At 40.1% G+C, this 24989-nt stretch overlaps 1 protein-coding gene across 1 annotated transcript in view; it reads right to left on the bottom strand.

Moving 5' to 3' along the window:
- The window catches only part of usp43a (ubiquitin specific peptidase 43a), a 106798-nt gene that overhangs the window by 24094 nt on the left and 57715 nt on the right, over positions 1 to 24989 (bottom strand). The window contains exons 4-6 of the mRNA XM_026263001.1: positions 24354 to 24446; positions 15635 to 15770; positions 13345 to 13489 (exon numbers count right to left, since the gene is read on the bottom strand). Of these exons, the coding sequence (XP_026118786.1) occupies positions 13345 to 13489; positions 15635 to 15770; positions 24354 to 24446 (374 nt within the window). The remainder of the gene's footprint in view (positions 1 to 13344; positions 13490 to 15634; positions 15771 to 24353; positions 24447 to 24989) is intronic.

Here is a 24989-nt window from a genome sequence, read left to right as displayed (position 1 = left end):
CTAATGTAGGTAGAGGAGCATGAGTTTGCAGAGGTGTTGTTCAAGCATTCAAAATTTTTGTAAAAACCTGCATATAGAGATAAGTTCACCAGAAGGTTCAGTTTTAATATTACGATTCTATATTATGAAGTACGTAAATTAATGAATGAATGCATTTATTAGAGTTGGGGTACTCAAATTTGGACTTGGACTTGAGTTCAATTATGAATGAACAATTACTTGTCACACACTTGTGATACACTTGTCTTGGAATTATATTTTGGACATTTTGACAGAGCATCGTCAAGACTCTGTCATGTGTAACAAGAGCATAAAAAAATAATGATAATTGAAAATAAAGTATGTTTCCTGCCTTCTCAGCTCCAGACTGGACTCCAGCAGTAATGTTAGGTTTATATGGAAAATACAAATTCCCAACTTTAGCACCACACATCTGCACTGCATGGAAAATACCATGTTTATCGAAGTCAGCGATAATTGATTTTGCTTATGAAAATCACAAGGAATTTATTTACAAGACATCCAGAAAAAAAGAAGCACTCTGCGGATTGCAAATTTTGTAAAACAACAATAACCGAAGTGTCGGGGACAACTTCAAATTTCCATCGACATGACAAGAGAGAATACAGAAATTTACATTAATGTAACCTTTAAATACCAACTTAAATCCAATAGCCTAACATTACTTAGGGTGGGATATGACATTATAAAGTCAACACTATACGTATATATTAGGGCTTGCATAGACTAGTCGAGTAGTCAAGTTATCGACTACTTCAACCACTAGTTGGCGCTGTTGGAAACAATCGACTACTGGAGTATAATAAACCGGTCTGTTTTCTGTCCTTATTTTCCGTCACCCAGTTTCCTCGCATTCCCCTGTGATTTCTACTTCTAGTTTCTTGTTTCATGTTTGTTTTGTTCCTGACCGATTTCATAGTTTTGACCCCCTGCTTGTTTGGATTCTGATTTTTGGATTACCCAATAAACACACTGCTCTTGGATCTCTCTTCTCCTGTGTCCGCTCGTTACAGAAGGACTCCATCTGATCAGATCCAGCGGTGTGGGATTTTGTGTCCATTCCCCAGCCAGCATGGAGGAGCGGAGGAGAAGATTCCTTAAATTAACCACCCTCCATCAAAGGGGGAATGAGGTGGGTGGTGTGGCATAAGAGTTTTGGACCTTGGCGATGGGGTTGGGATATAATAATGCAGCCATGAAATACTTTTTTAATGTATTTTTGGACAATCCTGTGCCAGAGAGTGAAATGAATGAGCTGGAGGTCTTTGATTTTTGGGGGTTCATACTGTACCTGCAACATCGCTCTCAGGGTCACTGTCTCTCCAGGTGGCATGGCCGACTCTAGACCGGGGTCTACAGACAGGAGGACCGCCAGCCCAGCGTCACTGCGCAATGTGGTCGCCAGCCCAGCACCACTGCACAATATGGCCACCAGCCCAGCGCCACAGCATAAGATGGTCGCCAGCCCAGCGTCACTGCGCAAGATGGCCGCCTGTCCAGCACCACAGCACAAGTTGGCTGCCGGCCCAGCACCACTGCACAAGATGGCCGCTGGACCAGAGCCATGGCATAAGATGGCCACCGGCTCAGCGCCTCTGCACAAGATGACAGCCACAGGTGACCCTCTAGAGTCGAGTCAGGTTCCCGTTGACCCTCCAGAGTCAAGTCAGGTTCCCGTTGACCCTCCAGATTCGAGTCAGGTTCCCGTTGACCCTCCAGAGTCGAGTCAGGTTCCTGTTGACCCTCCAGAGTCGGGTCAGGTCACTGTTTACACTCCAGAGTCGGGTTAAGTCACCGTTTACACTCCAGAGTCAGGTCAAGTCACCGTTTACACTCCAGAGTCAGGTCAAGTCACCATTAACACTCATGAGAAAAGCACTACCACAGTTAGACCTCAGGAGTCAAGTCAAGTCACCGTTGATCTTCATGGGCAAAGTCAATTCACCATTGATCTTCATGGGCAAAGTCAAGTCACCAGTGTTCTCCATGGGCAAAATCAAGTCACCATTGATCTTCATGAGCAAAGTCAAGTCACCAATGATCTTCATGAGCAAATTCAAGTCACCAATGATCTTCATGAGCAAAGTCAATTCACCGTTGGTCTTCATGAGCAGAGCCAAGTCACCTGTGATCTTTCTCAATACAGTCAAAACACCACGGATCTACCAGAGTCACTCCACGTCTCTATTGAACTACCAGAGTCTCTCCACGTCTCTGCTGAACTACCAGAGCCTCTCCACATTTCTGCTGAACTACTAGAGCTTCTCCACGTCTCTGCTGAACTACCAAAGCTTCTCCACGTCTCTGCTGAATTACCAGAGCTTCTCCACGTCTCTGCTGAACTACCAGAGCCTCTCCACATCTCTGCTGAACTTCCAGAGCCTTGTCACGTCTCAGCTGAACTCTCTGAGCGCTCGAATTATCCTGTCGTGGCAACAGAGGCCATCCAGGAACTCACCGCCTGCCCTGTCATGGCTATGGAGACCATCTTCCATCTCCTCAGGGCCACGGAGGCCACCCTTAACCTGTTTATGTTCTCTATTTCAGACTTGCCTAACCAGACTTGCTCTCCTGTGCCATCGATCCCACTGTGGTGGTCTTTGGTGCCGACCTGGTGGGCTCCTGTCCCGACCGCACGGCTGTGGTGGTCTTCTGCACCCCCCTGGTTGGCTTCTGTCTCAACAGCACAGCTGTGGTGGTCTTCTGCGCTGCCCTGGTGGGCTTATGTCTCGACCGCACGGCTGTGGTGGTCTTCTGCGCCCCCCTGGTTGGCTTCTGTCTCAACAGCACAGCTGTGGTGGTCTTCTGCGCTGCCCTGGTGGGCTTATGTCTCGACCGCACGGCTGTGGTGGTCTTCTGCGCCCCGCTGGTGGGCTTCTGTCTCAACTGCACAGCTGTGGTGGTCTTTATTTCCTTTGAGTTCAACTTCAAGTTCACTGAATCTCGCGCTTCCTTCTGGCACGCACACCTGTTCGCAGTTCACTGAATCGCAGTTCACTGAATCTCGCACTTCCTTCTGGCACGCACACCTGTTCGCAGTTCACTGAATTGCAGTTCACTGAATCTCGCGCTTCCTTCTGGCACGCACACCTGTTCGCAGTTCACTGAATTGCAGTTCACTGAATCTCGCGCTTCCTTCTGGCAGGTGCCAGTTCGCAGTTCACTGAATCGCAGTTCACTGAATCTTGCGCTTCCTTCTGGAATGCGCACCTGTTCACAGTTCACTGAATCTCGCGCTTCCTTCTGGAACGCACACCTGTTCGCAGTTCACTGAATATGAACACCCCCCTCCCATCTACACGATTCATGTAGGTCACCTATTTTGGTTTCAATTCGCCGAAAGGTGAGGGATTTTCATGTATGAGCATAAATTCGGTATTTCACTATGGAATATAGACCACTCCCATATTGCAGATATGCTGTAGGAACAGATGCAACACATAAAGGAAGGATACAAATAAGTGATCATTGCCTTTAATGCTTGAGCAAAAAGCTTGCACTTAATAATACAATTCAGTGAACACAATCACAAAGGTGTTTACTGAATTCTAAACATATGTGTGAATGACCTGAATGAAGTATATTACAAACCAGGCACTGCTCCCACTTCAAGCACTGAATGAGCCAGAGATTCTTTCAAATCCAAACTATAATATCTAACAAATGTGTGTGGTGATGCCCAACTTGGCTCAGAACAAATGTCTTAAATACCTGTTGAGTGCTCCACTCTTGCCAAGCAGGCTCCGAGGAGTGCATCCGTGCATGCAATTTTGCGGTTGCCCTGCTGCTGATGTATGGCAGCGACCGCGATCTCGAGAATTGCACATGATCTGGCGAACGGGTTGGAGACGGCTCGTCCTATCTCCACCCATGTTCCCTGTGTTTGATGTGAATTTTGCTACACCAGACCGTGTTTAGTTGTCTGGTTGTTGACTACATTTAATTCTGAGGAATAAAATGAAATATTTATCTGACTATAGGTGCGTTTACATGGACACTTTTTGCTTCCATTGGAATTAATTCATTCTGATTGACGAATCCGAACGTAGTGTTTACATGAACGGTAAATGAAATGATCAGATTGATGTGCGCGCTTACATGTCACAAGCTTCTGATCAGACTTACTCTTTTGACATGCGCACACTGCATGAATATACAGAGTTTCCCGCTGCTGTTAAAAAGCACACATTATATTGATCTAATTCGGGTCCTAATTAGGTGACGACCAGCACATGAACTGTTGTGCTGTTTAAATTTACTTTATCAAAAAAAAAAGTAGTAAAAGTGCCTCTTCCTGCACTCAAAACTAGTCGTATGTTGATGAGAGTCTTAAATGAGGACTGGTGGGACGTGGTCATGTTCCACTTCACATACACTGAGTGAAAGGGGAGATTTATAATAACAGGACACTTATTTATGACACTTTATTCACCAGGAAGAACACCTCGTTACGCATGTCATATGTCATTACGCTATTTATACATCACTGCGCATGCACAGTACTTTACAGTTTCGGTTTTCAATCTGATCAAGTGTTTACATGTCCTCTCGCTCGGATTACAAAAGGATAAACCACCCCTTACAATCCGATCGAAATTTTAGTTGGATCGAGCCGATTTAATCCGATTGATGTGTTTACATGTGACATTTTTATTCTGATTGTGCTTCTAGTCCTATTCCGAAATGATTAGAGGGGTCCATGGAAATGCAGCTTATGAGAAGTTAGATGTACAGGGGCTCTTGGGATGTAATTTCTCGAGTGAGAACAGGTGTTTACTACCCTGAGGTAGTCAGGGGCTGCTGGGCAGAGCAGTTCCAACCCTACCGTGTTCCAGCCCCTTGTGACGGGGGTGTCACTTTTTGTACTCAGCAGATGCTAGAGTCAGAGTGGCGCTCACAGGCCAAAGGCTTCTAGTGGAAAGCGGTTCTGCTGACCATCATTTTTGCTGGATAGCCTTCGTCATAAGGTCCTGACGCCTAAGACCTAGGACTTTTTGAGGGCCAGCTCCCTCTGGGGAAGATCTGTGTACACAGCATTACATGGCGCCCGTCTCTCCTCAGTGCCCTCAGGAGATCGATTTGACAACCATGCTGGTGTTTCAGGGTGCAGCGGTCTCCAGCGAGCGCTTCTCTCAGATACCGCCCAGAAACGTAGCAGTGCTAAGAGGTTTGCTACCTCTACGGAGGTCTCTAGAGCAGCTAGTACGGTCATCCTCTGCCACTCCGCTGCTTCAGGGCACCAAGCTAGTGGCTCTAGGCGAGACTGGTTCCCTTATGAGGTCACATGGAGGTGTGGGAGCCCCTGCCAAGTGTGCTTCATGGGGTCCTGCCCCGAGCAGGCTCTGGTCTAGTCTTCCTAGTAGACGCCATCGGTCTGAGGACCATAGTTTATAGGAGACTTCAGCTACGAGAGTCCTGATGCTGTGGCTCAGGGCCTCGGAAGGGCAGGCCCCTCTGGGGAAGAGCAGGGTACACCACATTACATGGTGCCCGTCTCCGTCAACCCTGCCGGTGTTACAGGGCACAGCGGTCTTGCTACGGCGTGTGCTTCTCTCAGTTACAGCCCAAAAACATAGCAGTGTTAAGAGGGGTCGCGACCTCCTGGGAGGTTTCCAGAGCAGCTAGTTCGGCCGTCTCCTTTGTGCCACTTTAGGGCACCTAGCTAAATGCTCTGATGATACCAGAGATCAGTCTTGAGAGGCTGATTCCCTTAGTAGACTATTTGGCAGTGTGATAACTACTGCCAAATATGTCTCAGTGGGTCCAGCACACTGTAGTGAGAGGCCACAGAATCCAGTTCTGGTGGGCCCCGAGCAGGATCTGGTAATGGAACAGAAGTAGACACTTGCAAAGCATTCTACGACGCAGCATCTCGTTCCCCCAGCTCCCCCATTTTCTGAATGTCAAGATGTGCACTACCCTTGATGGGCACATGCTGGGAAAAAGGTTTGTCCCAGTTTCTTTTCATCTCTGCCATACATGCCAGGACAGCTGGGATGAACTGTCTAACTGGTGCAAGATGTTATGCCACTTCTTGCCATCGTAGATTCTCTGCCCCTTTACCCATCTACTGAGAGTGCCTGTTGTTGGACAGTTTGGCAGCAGCTCTGCAGCAAACTTCCATTGAATCTACCTCCACAGCAGGGGAAGAGGGGAGGTCCCCACTCTGGTTACTTGGTGGACGTGTTGAGCTAGAAGGGAGGATGGCATCTTCTTCATCTTCTTCATCAACATCTAAAAAATAATTCCACATCATCATTGTCATCCTCTCCTGTCACACCCACAAGGGCATCACCAAAGAGGGGACAGATCAGAAGTCTGCACATCCACAATATCACCCCAGGTACTAGGTTCTTGTGTCTGCTTAGCTGTCTCCTCGATGGGCTGAGACTGAGAGCAGAAGCATGGGTCCTGGTTTCCTGCTATTGCCACCTTCAGTCTCCTTTCACTTTCACAGATTTTAAAGGAAAACCAGAACAAATAGAGCAGCCCTCTGGGTTAGATACAGCAGCTTGAACAGGGATTTAGACCCTAAAAAAGCTACACAAAGAGGATGTGAATCCTTAGCCAAAATCCAAATACCCTGTCGTACTAGCTGTAGTCATAACTCTCTTGACCCTCTTTGTTAGGTAAACTCTCACCGTGACGTGTAGGTTTACGTCCCACAGCAGTGGTATGCAGAGTTATTTTCTCCAAAATAAACTCCTCTTTCCCTGTATCCAATATGAAATTAATCCTATTTGACTGTAAACAGGCTGTTCATTCCGGGGAATAGAAGAACTCGCCTTGATGTGGACTCGCCACTCGCCAAAAGAAAAAAATACCTAGCAGCACCCAACAGCAATATAAGAGTTACTGCGTTTCCAATGTCACCAGCCGGCTTCGTCCATAAGTTGTTGAACAGTAAATCCAATAATGCATCAGTTGAGTACAGCTTACACAATCTTCATGGGAAAGAAAGCAAGAATGATGCAGCAGTGGGCTTCAGTGTATTATATACCAGGGAGGCGGGACTCTCTGATTGCTGCAGCGATTGGTCCATCAGTTTGACAGACGTGGTGTAATTGGTCTATCACGCCTGAGGTGTTCCCATAGTAAGATGCCAAACGGATGTTAGAAAGAAAACTCACTACATAACACAATACTTCAAAGAGAAAATATTTAACATTACTTTGTATGAGTCATGTGTTCCACTGTGGCTTTAAATGAACATTTCTTTCTCAATACATGTCAAGTAACTTGTACAGCACTTGTAACATAATGCTGATTCATTTTTGCCTTCTTACAAGTTTAACTTGTATTTAACCTGGACAAGTACTTTAATTACACCACACCATAGTAGATGCATGATGACAGAAAATATCTGAGGAAGATGATTACTGTTATAGGAACATTAGATATTAGTGATTTAATAAAGTGTTTAAAAAAGCAGCCCATGCAGAATGAATTCTTCACTGGTCTGGGAGAATCCAGAAATCACCAGGGAAATATACAAGAGCGTAACATACCATCAGAGAAGTGGAGTGTGTTTTTACTCAGTTACACATGACCTCAACAAACCTCTTTCAGCTTAAGTTTCAGAGAGATCCAGATGTAAGCTGATCTAAAAATTGTTGAAACAGATGACCCTCTAACCTCATCTGTCAATCAAATCTTCTCAAGGGAGGGCACTTTGTATATGTGCTGAAAAAAGGGCAAAGATATTGCACAGTACCTGCTAGACTGGGCCATCTAATTCACTGGGCCATCTAATTCATTAATACTGTCTGTTAGTCTGTTATTAACACCACCTCATATGCAAATTCATATTCATGTAAAGTACTGTCAAATTTGTATTTTTGCAGGCAAACTATGAGTTAATGTATAACTGACAGTAAAAAAGTTAATTCCCTGTCATAAATTATAACATTTTACATGAAGGAGTTTTGTTGCATTATTACTATTATTTTGTTGCATGTCATATGAATCTATTTTGTTGCGTTATTTTATTCTCATATGTGTTACCCCAACAGCTTTTTGTCTTCATATGACACATTATACATTTATGATGAATTTCTGGCAACCACAGCTGACAGTTATTTATTATTATTATTTTTTTATTGTAAATTGTACTGAACACTTCTAGTTAAATCTGAACTGTAAATAAAAACTGAACAGAAAAAATTGAACCAATAATAATTACAATGTTAAAAAAAGAGATATCTAATTTTACTTATATTTTATTTTATATATATAAATATATATAAATATATATATATATATATATATATATATATATATATATATATATATATATATATATATATATATATATATATATATATATATATATATATGCATTGCATTGGATTACATTGCATTAAAACTAACAGCTGACCTGCATTTGGCATGATTTATTTCAAAGCAATTTAAATAGCATTTAAGGTTAACATTTTTCAGTGCAAGCATTCCCTGGATATCAAACCTTGGTGTTGCTATAAACATGCTCTGCTCTTTGAACTACAAGAACAACATCTGTTGCCATTGTTTTATTGTAAGGCCAAAGGATGAGCTAAATGATTCTGAAAGTGAAAGTCGTGACATTTGCTAAGTATGGTAACCCATACTCAGAATCGGTCCTCTGCATTTAACCCATCTAAGCGCACACACACAGCAGTGAGAAGGGAACACACACTGAGAGTAGTGGGCAGCTATATATCCAGTGCCCAGGGACCAACTGGGGGTTCAGTGCCTTGCTCAAGGGCACTTCAGCCATGGGTATTGAGGATGGAAGTGAGCGCTGTTCATTCACCCACCCCTACCTACAACTCCTGCCAGCACCAAGACTCGAACCGGCGACCTTTCGTGTAACTAGTCCAAGTCTCTAACCATTAGGTCACAGCTGCCCCTGATGGTTAATAAGGTACCTCAATCACAGCAGTTTTAATCTTTGCATAAGCTAAATTATTATTTAATACTTTTAATTTAGGGGTATTACATCACATAAGATTGCTAATTATACATACAATATTGCAATTTGTAAAATATATTGAATCTGAGAGGAAGGTTCAACAGGTTCTTATTCAAATGTGCTGTTAAAAATACAGCCTTTTCAAAATAGTGCTTTATAAGCTGTGACATAATTGCAGAGTGACAGAAGACACCAACTCACATTTTAGTGCCGATCGGTAACTGTCACTAGTAATGAGGCAGAGAGTCTATAACAAACTGTCTCTGAAGCTTTCGCTGCTGTAGTAGCTATATGCCTATAAAACATGCCTTCAAGCAAAGTCAGCAAAAAGTTATTTATAATGCAATTTAAAGTTTCTTACAGCTAGATGAACACTCTTAATATACTACACATTGTAAAAAGAAATGAGGCCCAAGACAGAACTGGGCAGCACTTGTTTCCTGATGTAGACAAGCTGTAATTACCATCTAATGTAACTACAATTCGCTGGTGCCTATAACAATTGGAAAATAAAGCAACATGGGATAACCCATAGATTTAAATCATTCAGAAGTGAAATAAGTGAAAAATTAAAGTGAAAATTTCTAATAACAATAATATTTTGCAATAGGATCAGACCAATTGTTCTAGAAAGAGAGTTGGTCAGGAAAATGCTGTTTACATGCCTCAATACATCAATACAAATTGCTGCTTATTTCAAGATGGCCTTCAGCCAAGCCAAATAGATAGGAAGACAGTTTATCCTTTGATCCTTGGTTCTGCCCAAGGTTACTTGCTAACACGATTTTATGGCATTTTTCCTTGTAAGCATAGGCTTGGTCATTGAAGGTCCACATGTAAAACCTCTTAAAACTCCAAATACATTTAAAAGAATTTACTTCAATTGAACTTACACATAGATCCATTCGTTATCATGTTTGTAGTAGAGTATTGCACCACAATTAAGTTTATTTGGATGAAAGAACACGGCATACAGATAAGAACAAGGACGGACACTCTAATTGCCAATCCATTTGTCTTTCTTTGCAGTAGTCCCAGTGTTGTTATTTTTCATCAGATGGAATATCAATTCCTAAATGTAACACAAGCACAAGTTCATTTTTCAATAACAACACCTTGGCAGACACCCAAACACAGTCTCATCTGATTAGAAATTGTCCAAGGGGAAATAAAATCACTGCAGTAGAAAAGGCCAAATCAGAGAGAATGTAGGCAACATTTGAGCATACAGTATATGAGCCTGTCTTTACACTTCTAATACAGTATTTTCAGTTGTAACCACATTTAAAATATATGCTGCACATGCTATTTCTTTATGTGATGAGCCATTAACAATGTTACCCTGATGCTACCTAACAACGACTGCATAAGTATAATCAGCAATAAAATTAAGATGGATAATATGCTAAGTGTTTAAATATAGTCATTAGCCAACCGCTGACAGCCAGATGAGTATGTACAAGTAAAGTGCTTTGAAAGAGCCAATTGACCCCTGTATAATAAGGTAATGTGATTTAATTTGCAGTATATGTACAGTCACATGCTTTTGTTTCTTGAGCAGCAAATCAGCATATTATAATTATTTTTCAAGGATCATGTGACGCTGATTTGAGGAAATGGAGTTGTATAAATGTATAAAGTGGAAATTACATTTTAACTTTTGTTTAAATAGAAAACAGCTATTTTAAATAGTTAATATTTCAAATAGTTATTAAGAATAGTTATTAATTAATAATCAATATTTTAAAACCTTACTGTTTTTATTATTGATTAAATAAATGCAGTCTCGATGAACATTAGACTTATTTTAAAAACATTAAAATTTAAATTATTCCAATTATTATCTTTTGACAAATGTGTGTGTTTTAATAATCTTTTGTCAGTTCACTTATTAGATATGTGGGCTGGCATAATAAAGCATATGTAAAGTCGACTACTTGATTATAATTTTAACTGAACTGTGTTATTAAAGTGTGAAAATGATTTATTTATTTATTTTGCTGTTGTTTACATGTATATCTGTAGATTTTTTTATTTGCTTACAGACCAACCATGTGCAAATTAATCAGTCAACACCACTGAAGAGAATATTCCCTCTAAAACTGCGCTGTACCAAAATCTGTCCCAAAAACACAGTTTGAAACAGCCCCTCCAACATCACACATATTTAACCAATCCAACATGTGGGGCAGGCCTTTTCATATCTGGTCAAAGCTTTCTATTTACAACATGTTTTTTCAGGGTTGAGTAGCATAGCCAATCAAAGTCGCATGACTTTTTCGTAAAGCATTTCTTGAAAGCAATGGCCAGTCAGAATGTTTATATTATTCATATTATTATTTTTATTTTATTTTTTTTGTGCTGAGTTCTGCAGTCTACTATAGCATTTACTTTTGCCAACTGAGTGAAAGTAGTGCAGGTCAGTGCAGGTGCCTGCGTAGACTAATTTGCATATTCACAAATCCACGTATACTCATTGAGCTAAGGGTGTAGAGATAGATTTAAGCCATTTTAAGACATGAATAAATATCAAAGATCACTTTTAAGAGATAAATATAATCATAACAAATGTGCAATAACCCAATATACATATTAACTCTAAAGTTTAGCTAACTGCATTTAAAGATGCAGTCTAAAACAATGACAGTGTGATTGAAATATACTGCTGTCTAAATTCTAAATATTGTTTATCCCGCCCCCTCCTCCTCAGACTGAATGTTCTCACAGCTTGTCAGACTGAGTGCATGCAACACAAACAAGCGCAACTGACATTGGAGGGCGATGAACCTTACACTGTAAACTGATGCGTTGATTTATCTGAGTTTTAGTATGCTTGAGGCTTTTTAGATTGGGTAGAATCTGCGAACCAGTTCGTTTGCTCACTTCCATTACTTTAGTATGCTGTGTTTTCTGCAAACTGGCAACCCAGGCTATTGAAATATTATTGGGTAAATGCCAAGTGGCCGGAATGCGCAGAATGCGCAGAATGCGCTTTTGCCAAGTCGATTAACTTTATGGACAATTGTTTTGTTCTTCTTCTGAGAAACAAACATGTGAACACATATGAAATTACACACAGCACCTTTAATATACATCGATAATAAAATATTTTAATTTTCAATACATTTAATTGCAATTAACATGCAATTAAGTGTTTGAAAACATTACATTAGTTTTGCATTTAACTATTTTCTTTTAAAGTATAGGGTTATTTCTGTAAAAACTACTGTTTTTAAATGTATGCTAAGAGTAGTTATTTTTCACAAGGAAATGTAACATCGGTAGCTAAAAAAAAAGTTGTTTTCTCCCACATGGAGGCAGTCATGTTGAGAGACAATTTTTTTCGTCCTCCATTTTTGACAACATTCATTCTTCTTGACACTTCCATAAGCATAATTTGCATTGTTATCAATCTTCAATCGTCCACCAGTCAGCCATAATAAACAACCACATTACCTGAAGACTTGTACAGTTTTATCTGTAATCAACAGAGCGTCTTAATCTTTAAGGGGAAGGTTTTCTTTAGATATCTCAAACTCATTTATAGGGAAGAAGCCATGCTGCATTCTATCACTTACATACATCATTGGACTGATAAGTCACTGTGCACTTCAAATATTCCTGTGTAAACATCTCTCTATGTTGCTACATTATATTGACTTTTATGCCTGCATTTTTCTTGAAATTGCCCTAAGCAAATATTTTTTGAAATACCACACATGCAATGTCCCTACTACCTGACAGAAAACACTGAAACAGGTGTCCAAAGAAATCAAATATGTCTGCAATAGCCCCAGTAAACAGCAAAAAAGTGTCAAGAAATACTGTATTTTCTGCATTATAAATTATATATTTGTTTAATCATCTGGAACATGCTGTGACTTGTATAAGGCAATTAACGTCAAGCACGTAAAACACAGGAAAAAAAAAAAAAAAAACTTTTGCTAATCAACATTACACCCCACTCATCATAACACTAAATTTATATAATAAAGTTGCATAGCTCAGTTTAAACTGATAGTTGTACAGTATTGAAGAAAACAGAAATGCAGTGGAAATGTGGAATCACTGAGTGTGATGATGGTGATTTATTTTGATTAATTTGTGGTGAAGCACTTGGGGTTTCATAAATATTGTTTATAATGAATACTAATATGTTTATTTTATACTTCTGTTATATGTTCTTGTTCTGCTCTGAATAGAGCTCAATAGAAGGATTCTTTGTGTAAAAGTAAAATGTGTGTGGACTTGTGAGACTAGACCGAAGTTAGCAAACATCTGAAAACGCTTACAGCACCTCTTACTGTCAATATCCAGTTAGCTAAAGTTGCTAGAAACCTGAAGCATTTCCTTACGTTTCCTTATTTTCCTACCTGAGAATCGCATGGAGCCTCCTCTTCTGAAGAGGGGTGGAGCCTGGAAGGCGTAGATGACATCACTCTCTGAGATACTCGTCATATCATCTTCATCAGAGAAAGAGCGTTGGAACCCATTTGTGTTCATCTCTGTCAAAATCACCTACGAGAGAAAGAGAAATGTTGATTTGAGAGTAAAACATCCTTGCACACCATGAAACGGATTATACACATGAGCAAGAAACTTAGGGCCCTAGTAAACAAAGAAGATTTCAGGTGCTTCTTAAGCCATTTTCCAAAAGCTGTTGTCACATCACAAATCCACAGATAAGGGGATTTTAGCTCAACTGCTCAGCAAGACAAACTATTAGGCTCAGCGGTAGATCTATTTCTATTGTTTTCTGTTTCACTCACTCAATCCATTACAATAGTTCAAATCACTTTTTGGTTCTTTACCACACACATGTACGAGTGTACACATACACATGGGCTATATTATATATATTACAAACCATATAGAAAAAAAAATGTATGTCAGAAAATGGCATGTCAATTTGCAGCATGGCATTTTATTATAAAGTATACCACTCAGTTCTGTTATGTGGCACAATTTGTTGTATATAATGAGTAAAAGTGAGGTTAGTATGAAACTATGCTATTCTGAACAAGCAATGCACATACTAGTAGCACACTTACCTTAATATCACCTCCCACCACAAGGGGGAGAGACCATCTACATTAGTATATCAGTGCAAGATCCCCTGCTAATACAAGGCTAATTTTTACAAATGGCTAAGTAATACCTAATCTAAGCTCTGTGAAACAGGCTAAATAAACATATGTTGCCTGAACCAATCATATAATATTCAGTATGAAATCTATCTGTAGTAAAGGCTAAGAAGGTAGTCAGGGAGTATTCCCTTTTCTCCTAATGTCTGAAGAAGTTTGTGCCCTGTGCTGATGTTTCTTCCATCTCATATTGTTTAGGGCATGCTTTGAAACCATAGCATCCTGCAAGCCTTTCCACAGTAGGCCTTTTACTGACAGAGCTGAAGAAATCAACACATTAGTCTGTAAAAGATTAGTAATGGAGGTCTAAATGAAATCTAAATACATTTTTTTCTTATATAATTATTAGTAAAGAACTACATTAAACTATATATAAGAACGACTACATTCTATATCCCTAATCCTACCCAATACCCAAACTTTACAACTTTCTTACTAACTATTAATAAACAGCAACTTATGATAATTATGAGTTTATTAAGGAAAAAGTCATAGTTACTGGTTTGATAATGGTGGTAATTGGACCTTAAAGAGACATTGAGAGCTGCATAAGAAAAACAAAATGGTAGAAGGGTTTTTACCTAACAGTATTAGCATCTGGCCATCTATTCCTTTCCAGATGCATAATATCCTCATCCATCCTAAACAAATTTTATGTGTACAATTTGAATGCACTAAATTAGTCAAGCAGATAAATTAAAACACTTAAAATAAATTGTTAAATGATTCAGTTTCTTTATAATTGTGGTTCTCTGTATTTTGAAATGGGTATTTCAAATGGATTAATGACTTCTCAAAAAGCATAAAATAGCAAACTAATCTACAAAAATGTATTATTTTAACAATGAACATACTCTTTTTTTTCTTTCTATTTATCCTGTATATGTACAGAGTATATGGCTGATAGTATTGATCATTTAAGTCATGTTCTGGCATCTGCATTGCCATGCAATTCCATGCACTCTCCATGCACATTTTTTTATGTCTCCCTATATCTGACACACCCACTTGAGGTCTTGCAGTCTCCACTAATAAGCTGATGAGTTGAATCAGGTGTCATAGATGAGGGAGACATACAAAATATGCAGGGCTGGGGGTACTCCAGGACAGGTTGGAGAACCACTGCTCCAAGCCAAACTCAATGCGCACTGGTTACAGAGAGTGAATATGTAAATTAATAAATGCTGTAAGGATTATAGCAGTGGCATTAAAATGTGTATCTTGCAGCACAATAACACCTTGAGTCTGAGAAGTTTCCATTAACCAACAGATGGGGTGTATTAAGAGGAGGCAGTTTAATGGGGTATGAATTTCAGACCTTACATTGTCTGGCCAAAGAAGAATTATTCTTGCATTCCTCTTCCAGGCTCACATATAGTAATAGCGAACACATAGAGCAGTGTGCATTACACTACAATAAAGGAGTAAGTGTGTATTGCACACAATTAAGTTCAGGAATAGGAAAATTACATAAAGTGGGAGAAAGAGACAAAATGAGATGAAAGACATCAGGTCTTACCTGGTCTGAAGAGATCTTGCCCTCCTCTGCTACCATGGCCCTGAGCGTTGAGATAGACCCAAAGAGAGGCACAGCCAACCCTACTCTCAGAAACCGCTGACCTTCAGTGTTGAACACCAGAATCACATTCAGGGCCCTAAACAAACAAAAACATACACATTTAGCACATCATCGGGTGCCACTCTTTAGTCATGATGTCAATCTGTAGGCCCATTTAGCTTATTTACTATAGCTTCCTAGGTGTTTTTGATTTTTGAATAAAAACAGGAAAGTATTTTCAAAGTAATGGTGTCCACGCTCCAAAGACTCAAACCCAAACCCATTAGAAAATTCCAGAGGAAACCCACAGCTTAGCACTTCAACACAGTTAACATTAGTACATCATTAAAACAACCACAAAGTCTATAGTACATAATGGATTAGTAAGGGTGGATTGTTGTTTTTTATTTTATTTTATTTTTTATTTTATTTATTTATTTTTATAATTTTTATTTGGGGGGGGGGGGGGGGGGGGTTGAAATAAGATTTGTTGTCAACAGAAGCTTACATTTTATTCTGCAGCATAAAATAATTAACCCAAAAATAAAATACTGTCAATATTTACCATCATACTATTCCAAAACAGTATAACTTTCTTTTCTTCTGTGGAACATGTTTTTTTCCTCAGTGGAAGTCAATATTGTTTGGTTATCAATGTTCTTAAAAATATCTTCTTTCATGTTCCTCAGAAGGAAGAAAGCAATACAAGTTTGGAAGGACATACATCCATTTTTTAATGGACCATCCTTAGATGTAGCAGCCAGGAAGCTTGTGCGATGGATATAGTGGCAACTTTCTGTCATATAGCAAGCGCTCTGTGTGTGTCAGTCCACTATCCATTTGTGAGTCTTATTTAGTGATGTCTGTCCCTCAGTATATTCATGCCAAAGTCAAGTAATAAGACAATACACATGGGCGAAAGCAGACATGTGTGTTCCTCCCTGCCCGCGCTACATTACGGGTGGGGATGCACAAAGTCTGTGCATTATCTGCTTGGGAGTGAAGCATGCAGAGTCAGCTCTCAAGGGTCTTCTAAGATGAAGCCAGATATGCGGACTGTTCTTACATTTAGAAAGGCCTCGGCCATCCCCTGCTGGTCCGCCACTTCAAGGCACCAAGCTAGCCTCTCTGTTAAGCCAGAGGTCAGCCTCGAGAGACTGATTCCCTTAGTAGACTATTTCGCAGCATAAAAACTTCTGCCAAATGTGTCTCAATGGGTCCTGCACACTGTAGAAAGAGGCTACCGCATTCAGTTTGTTCCTCCTCTGCCTCGTTTCAATGTGGTCATTTACACTCTTGTGGGCCCTGAGCAGGCTCTGTTAATGTAAAAAAGTAAAAACTCTCTTGAGGAAGGAAGCCATCAAGGTTCTAGTCCGAGTTCTACACTCAGTACTTCATGATTCCAAAGAAGGATGGAAGGTTGCATCCCACTTTATATCTGCATCAGTTGAACTGCTCAGTTATGTGACTAAAGTTCAGGATGCTCACTATCAAGCAAGTCATTTCTCAGATCAGGTCTGATGACTAGTTTGTCACAATCTAAAAGACACATACTTCCATATCTCCATTCTTCCCCAACACAGGAAGTTCCTGAGGTTTGCCTTTGGGGGCAAAGCTTACCAATATCGGATTCTTCCTTGCTCTCTCACCCCACACTTTCATGAAGTGAGTGGATGCTGTGCTGGGTCCTCTGTGACTCCAGGGCATCCACATACTCAACTACATCAACAATTGGTTGATATTAGCTCAATCAAAGCAGATGGCGGTTCAGCATCAAGATCTTGTTCTTGCTCACGTGGAAGAGCTGTGTTAAGACTAAACAGCAAGAAAAGTGTGCTTTCTCCACTATAGAAAACCTCCGTGTGTGGTGTGACATTCGACCACGTCTGTCTCCTGCTCAGATCGAGTCGATCCTCACTGCAGCGGCAAGAATAAGAGAAGACCAGTCACTCACTGAGTTATCTACAGGCCTGATTCTCCGCAGGATTGACCCACTCCACCTTAAAGGTCTTCATGGCGGCCATTGCGGCCTACCACGCCCCTCTTGGTGACCAGTCAGTGGGCAGACAACACCTAGTTACACATTTCCTCTGTGGTGCGTTGAGGCTGAGACCTCAGGTATGATCTCGTGTCCCAAGTGGGACCTGGCTGTGGTGTTAGAGGCTTTCTGTAAACCTCCTTTCGAGCCTATAAAGGAGATATCTGATCGTCATCTCACTATTAAGACTACCTTTCTTCTTGCGATTTCTTCTCTCAAGAGAGTTGGGGATTTGCAGGCCTTCTCAGTGGTCCATTCTTACCTAGATTTTGCACCTAGATGTCTGGCCAAAGCTTTTCTCTGCCCGCGAGCTGGTTATGTACCGAAAGTTCCCTCCGCTACACCACAGCCTGTCATTCTCCAGGCCTTCTGTCCTCATCCCTTTTGGGAGCCTGATCAGCATAAGATTAACTGTATGTGTCCAGTGTGAGCACAAAGCTGCCCTGTGGAGAAGGGCAAACGAACTGCTAGTGTGGTATGGTCCCACCAGGATAGGCCTTCCTGCTACTAAACAGACCCTCAGCCAGTGGATAGTGGATGCCATTTGCATTGCCTATGAGTCCTCTGATCTCCCCTCGCCCTTGGGGGTCAAGGCTTACTCGAACAGAAGTGTGGTGGCCTCCAAGACCTTTCTATCAGGTGTATCTATACAGTCCACGTCCCTAATGTACATCAGTTTTCTGTGGCCTAAAAATGCAAGCCACATTTGGGCTCCTCTGTTCTCTCGCCCTAGCTGTGCTCTTCCACACTACGTAGCGAGGGGCATACTTGTTCCCATATTGATTCGAATCAGCTCGAGTTCCTGAAGGGAAATGTCTCTTGGTTGCGCATGTAACATTGGTTCCCCAAGGGAACAAGATGCTGCGTCTCAGTGTCATTTTTCCGACATCCCTTTGAGTGTTTGCTTCATTTCTAATAAGCTGCCGTTGCATCACCTGCATGTGCTTTTAAGCTTCCTGGTCGCTATTACACCCCGCCCATGACATTTCGCCTATACATTGGATTGATTATAGATGTGATTCAGTGCATGGTCACGTTGAAGGTGTTAAAAAATTCCCTGTTCCGTGTTTGTGTGTACAGGTTGTGAAGCTACTGTAGATTAAAACCAGCACGTCTGGACAGTAACACTGCCACATACATGCAGCTTGTGGATGCACATTAGAATCGAGAGCTGATCTGTTTCAAACTGTATTTGTTTGGCTGGAAATGGCCACACATAAGCCAGTCAAACAGCAGCCGACTGCCTCAATGCAGCGGCATTTTCCACTGCAGCTGCAGTTGTGGCTCTAAAGACTTTGATGGATTTTCAGATGCCTCTCTGCTGCATTATTGAAAGCCGTATGTGAAATGCTGGACCTAACAAAAGCACTCAGTTATACAAAACCACACTTACTCGAGTGGACCAGTGAGAAGACAACTGAATCATTTAAGATTTTATCTCTGGTGGCACGCAGAGGTGAGAATCATGTGACAGGGTATATAAACATGGACTGTCAATCAGACACAGCTTATTTTGTGTTTTCAGAGTGTATGTGGATATGTTAAAGTGCAGGCTGGATGTGTTACTTCTTGCAAAGACATATTTGTGTATAATTACTTTGAAAAGTACTGTTAGCTACATGTCAAATGTCTGTGCAGACACAATCTTAATCACATATAATGTTCATTAATGTCAAAGCTGAATGAAATAATATATTGAATCTGACAAAAGAAATGTCCAGATTATGTTTCATCCCAAAATCAAAAAATTCAATAAGACTTTTATATTATTTATAGAAAGTGCTAAGGCATCAGTGAAAATCAAGTCATGAGTGCTAGCTAGAAGCTAGATTGGCATGGTTGCTTCAAAATTTGTGTTTTTCTTCTCATGTTTACTTTTGTTAAAAGTAGGTTTAGGTTTAGGGAAGGTTTAGATTTAATGATTTAGCATTAACCGTTTAGTGACCCAGGTCATTTCTTTAACTGCCACAATATACAATAACTAACATAAAGAAACAATGCAAGATTAATGTTCATCTGTATCGGATAATACTGAAAGCATTTTAAGCACCACTCAATAGATATTTCAGTGTTGTGAAACGCACAAGAAGAATTGCAGTAGCATTTTGCAGAAATGTCATCATTGGCATGTTTTTTGCAATGAGCCTGTGTTGGTATTTGAAGTTTTCTAAAGCATTGTGATAACTTTCTGTGAGGAACAGACCATAGTGCATTAATGAGAGATAAGAAGTAATAAGAGAAATAGTGTGAAAGAACCATTATTTTTTATCAGATCATTGTAATACATTGGTTGATCCAGTTCACAAAACTGGACTGAATGATATGTACTGATCTGGTTCTCAAGCATAAAGAATTCTAGTTCAGTTAAAAAATATTGTGTACAGATTGTATTACAATAATGAGAATTCAATCATGACAACTCTCTGAAGATTTTAGCATGGTGATGGATAAGATAATGTTAATGTTTTTGGTATTGGCGGAACAGATCTGCTACACTGCTGTTGGTTATTGCTGTAGTTGTAGATTATTGCTGCTGCAAGCATGTACAGGAACTGTTACTTCCAATGCATAGAGTTTCATGACTGAATTATATTTATTTTACAAAAATGATAATGATTTCTTAAATAAGAAAGTAGCTTTTGAAAGTTTTGATCAGATTCAGCCAACAGCTCCATGAAAGAGACAGATCTAATAATTTATTGTATTTGGTTTCTCTATTGGCAGAGGATGACTGGCGGGACTGTTCTGACCAGCTGCACTTTGGTACTGTAGGCTGAGGACATCTGACTGGCTCCCTAAAGTCTTGCCCAGGAGTTCAGTTCATATGTCAGCAGTGCTCGTCTGCTGACAGAATTGTTACTGCCTGCCCATGGCATTTGCCTAATTTAATTTGACGTCTTTCTAATAATTCATAACAATAAGAATAGCAGGTTTTAGCACTAAAACTAGCACTCACTGACATTTACTGATGACCTTCAAATTTGGCCCCTTAAGCTTTCAGTGCAGACATTCTTTTTTCAATTTAATGAATGTGAAATTTGGCAGTTAGGGATTCAGAGATGAGCATGCAGGAACATCTGAATGTTTCAGATAGTATTATTGGTACAGTCCTACACGATGAGCCATAGTTTTCTCTCTATATACAGTATCTCTCATTCTATTATCTGTTTTTACTGACAGGTTGAAAGTCTCAACAGAGAGATTTTGCTGACTGGCAGTTTTTGAGATTTAAGACAATTTAGATAATGTTCTGTTAAGAGCTGTGCACTTGGTATTTCAGGGTGGCCAAGGACATAAACAAACTTAAACACACAATAGCAAAGATACACAAACACATATTTACTTTATATACTAGGGGTGGAATGATACATTTATTTGTCCCCAACCGTCATGGTACAGGTATCTCTTCGGTGCATGAGACCTTACGATGAATACAGACAATTCACCACCAGTCCAGAAGGGGGCACTTGCAGCAATGCAATACTGTTTGATAACCGGCTGCCAGCAGAAAAACAGTGAATGCCATGAGTTGCACACTTGAAAACAAAGCCCACTAGACAGTGTCCATGTGCTGATTCTGAATGCGTCTCTCACAGACTTGCAAAAGAGTTTACTTTAAAGGCTTGCGCACTCAACTGTTTGTTAAATGGAGCTTTGTGCTTGTGCATTCTACCTCTCATATTCTGCACAAATCCAGATATTCCATAATATTTCCAAGTTTGCGATCTAACGTAAAAATGAAGTCTAAATGTTAAACTATTATTTATTATATAAATTATAGGCCTTACACTAACACAATGGTGACACAGAGGTGGGCATCAGTGTTGTAGTTGAGACCAGCTCATTCGAGTCCGAGTCAAGATCGAGTTCAGAGAGGGTTGAGTCTGAGTCAAGACCGAAACCAGAGAGATTGGGTCTGAGACAAGACCTAAAGCAATCTTCAAGAGTATGTAAAATGTTTGGTGGAAACAATAAAAATTAAAGTTATATTAATTTGAGAGGCCTTTATTGTGCATGTAAATGTCCCGGATTGAGAGCACCGGGAGAAGTTGCAGGCCACCTGGACAGAAACAACTTTTTATATCCACATCAGCTCACACACCCAATCAACATTCCTTCGGGGGGCGCTGTAGCTCTCTTATTTAGACTAACCCTTTTTTTTAAAGGGGGGGGGGGTGAAATGCTATTTCATGCATACTGAGTTTTTTACACTGTTAAAGAGTTGGATTCCCATGCTAAACATGGACAAAGTTTCAAAAATTAAGTTGTACGTTTGAAGGAGTATTTTTGTTCCCAAAATACTCCTTCCGGTTTGTCACAAGTTTCGGAAAGTTTTTTTCGAGTATGGCTCTGTGTGACGTTAGATGGAGCGGAATTTCCTTATATGGGTCCTGAGGGCACGTCTACCGGAAGAGCGCGCGCTCCCGTATAGCAGAGCACTGAGAGGTTGAGCACAGACATTCATTCACTGATCAGAGCGAGAGCGTCGCGAAAAGTCACAAAAGAAGTGTGTTTTTGGTTGCCAGGGCAAGACAACCCTGCACAGATTACAAAAAAAAAAAAAAACAACAGCATTAAGGGACCAGTGGATGGAGTTTATTTTTACAGAGCATCAACGGAGTTGTGCAAGTGTTTGTGTTTGTTCCCTGCATTTCGAAGATGCTTGTTTTACAAACAAGGCCCAGTTTGACGACGGATTTGCGTATCGTTTATTTCTTAAGGATGATGCAATCCCAACGAAAAAGGGTCACGATCGTGTGTTGGAACCGCAGGCGGTGAGTAAAACTGCTTAAAATATCTCTGCCTCCTTGTTAGTGCGTCCCCTTCCATGCCGGAGACCCGGGTTCGAGCCCCGCTCGGAGCGAGTCGTTGCTGCTGCTGCTCTCGTTCAGTTTCAGCCTCGGGATCTGATTCTGGATCATAAATAAACGGCTGAATATGATTGTTAGCCATGGTTTGTTTTGGATGATGGTTTTTTTTCCTCACGTTAATGTCACAGCTTCCAAACGCTCTCAACGCAAAAGCCTACTCGCGCTCGTGATTCTTTAGCTCCGCCCACACGTCACGCCTCCAGCCGGTCGTTTTTTTCCGGGAAAAATCGGTACAGACTATCTTTCTCTTATGAATATAATAAAACTAAAGACTTTTTGGAGTTATGAAGGATGCAGTACTACTCTATAGATACTCAAGATTAACAGGATATTGAGTGAAAACGAGCATTTCACACATTTCAACATTTCAATATAATCTTTCATTGCATCAAAGCTCTTTAATGATCAGATTGGTGAATTTATGTAAAACAATACATTAAATTAATCTGTTTTCTTTGTGAAAATTTATTCTCATAATATTTCGACATTATTCTCATAATATTTTGACTTTGTTCTCGAAGTATTTCAACTTTATTCTCAAAATATTTCGACTTTATTCTCAAAATATTTCGACTTATTCTCGAAACATTTTAATTTTATTCTCGTATTTATTCTTTGGGGAAGTTGTGGCCTAGTGGTTAGAGAGTTTAACTTTAACTAGAGAGTTTAAGGTTGTGGGTTCGAGTGTCTGGCTAGTAATACCATGACTAAGGTGCCCTTGAGCAAGCCCCCAAACCCCAAACTGCTCCCTGGGCACCGTAGCTTAAATGGCTGCCCACTGCTCTGGGTGTGTGTTCACTGCTGTGTGTGTGCACTTTGGATGGGTTAAATGCAGAGCATGAATTCTGAGTATGGGTCAGCATACTTGGCTGTATGTCACGTCACTTTTTTTTATATTTCGACTTTATTGTCATAGTAGGGCTATTACAACTTTATTGTTGAAACAATTCGACTTTATTCACATATTATTTCTACTTTATTATCGTAACTTCTACTTTCTCGAAAATATTACGACTTTAATCTCGTAATCGTATTTTTAGCTTTTTTCAACTGGGCACTAAAACGCAGTTGTAATGAGACATCCTGACCTGAGTGCTGCTGCCTCTGCACTACCGTTACGCTAACATCTCATGTCACAAGAAAATCACCAATCATTGAACGTGTCAATCATACACAAATGTAAAGAAATATTTACATATAGTAATAATCATGAAATATTTTGATTGGGACTCGAGTGGACTCCGGAAAAAGTCAGATTCCTAATATGCTCGAGTCCAAGTCAATACAGAGTCTAAATGCAAAGTCCATGATAAGACCAAGACCATTAAAACATTTGAGTTTCTTTTCTGCAAACAAATGAAGCCTGTCACAAAAATCTGCATTTTTGGCTATATTACGTCACACTGTTTTTTTCCCTTTGTTTATCTGTAAACTAAATTAAATATATTTCAATAATTTATTTATTGTATGTATATATGTAGGCCTACTGCAGATTATATATATATTTAACATAATATAATAATATTTCGTATTTTCTCATCTAGGTGGAAAAAATTTCATTTGTACTACTGTCTGTTGTACTACTGCATAGTAGATTTGTTTTTCCCTTTTGTACCGAAGTTATATCGAACTGTGACCTCCGAACCAAGGTAAATACTGAACCGTGACATCTATGTACCGTTCCGCCCCTAGTATATACAAACACGCATTAAATATATATACAATCTTAATAGATTCCAAAGAAGTAGAGACAGAAGACAAAGTAACCTACCTGGTCTGTCGCAGAGGGATTGGAAGTGAAATACACAGGAAAGGGTCAAAAGTGTTGCTCTGTTTAAGGCAATGAGGGCACGTCAATGATGACCTGAAAAATAGAAATGACCATGAGACATTTAATTCTACCTGGAATCTACCAATGAACTGCACTGTGTATCAGTGGTACCTGCAGCTGTATGGCTGTATGCACTGTGCATACCAGGAGTGCTTTGATTGACCTGAGAAACACTTCCATTAAATTTTCAGCAGTTGTTGTTTGGGTTGACTGAAGCAGCAATGCCAATCATTCGTGATTCAATCATTCTTTTGAGTAAATTCTCTCTTTTCAGTGAATTGGCCAAATAAGATTGCATTTGTTTGGACTGTTCTCTCACTGCATTACATAACCCTGGACAGGGGTCTGAAATTAATGGGTGCAAACTGGGCAAAAATGCCCCAGCACAATAAGGCTAAGTCTAAAATTAATTAAATAAATGCTCTGTATATGTGCGTAGCATCAAATGATATCCTGCAGTCACCCATGTTCGGTACCAACAATTGTTCTATTGTAAAATGTTTATACACTCCATGGCCAAAATGTAAAAGTAACAATATTTATTTTTTACAGTCAAAAATTTACTTTAATAAGGAG

This window comes from Carassius auratus, chromosome 6 (assembly GCF_003368295.1).
Source record: "Carassius auratus strain Wakin chromosome 6, ASM336829v1, whole genome shotgun sequence".
Lineage (NCBI taxonomy): Eukaryota > Metazoa > Chordata > Actinopteri > Cypriniformes > Cyprinidae > Carassius > Carassius auratus.
The sequence above is the reverse complement of the archived record's forward strand: the minus strand, read 5'-3'. Positions and strand labels throughout refer to the sequence as shown.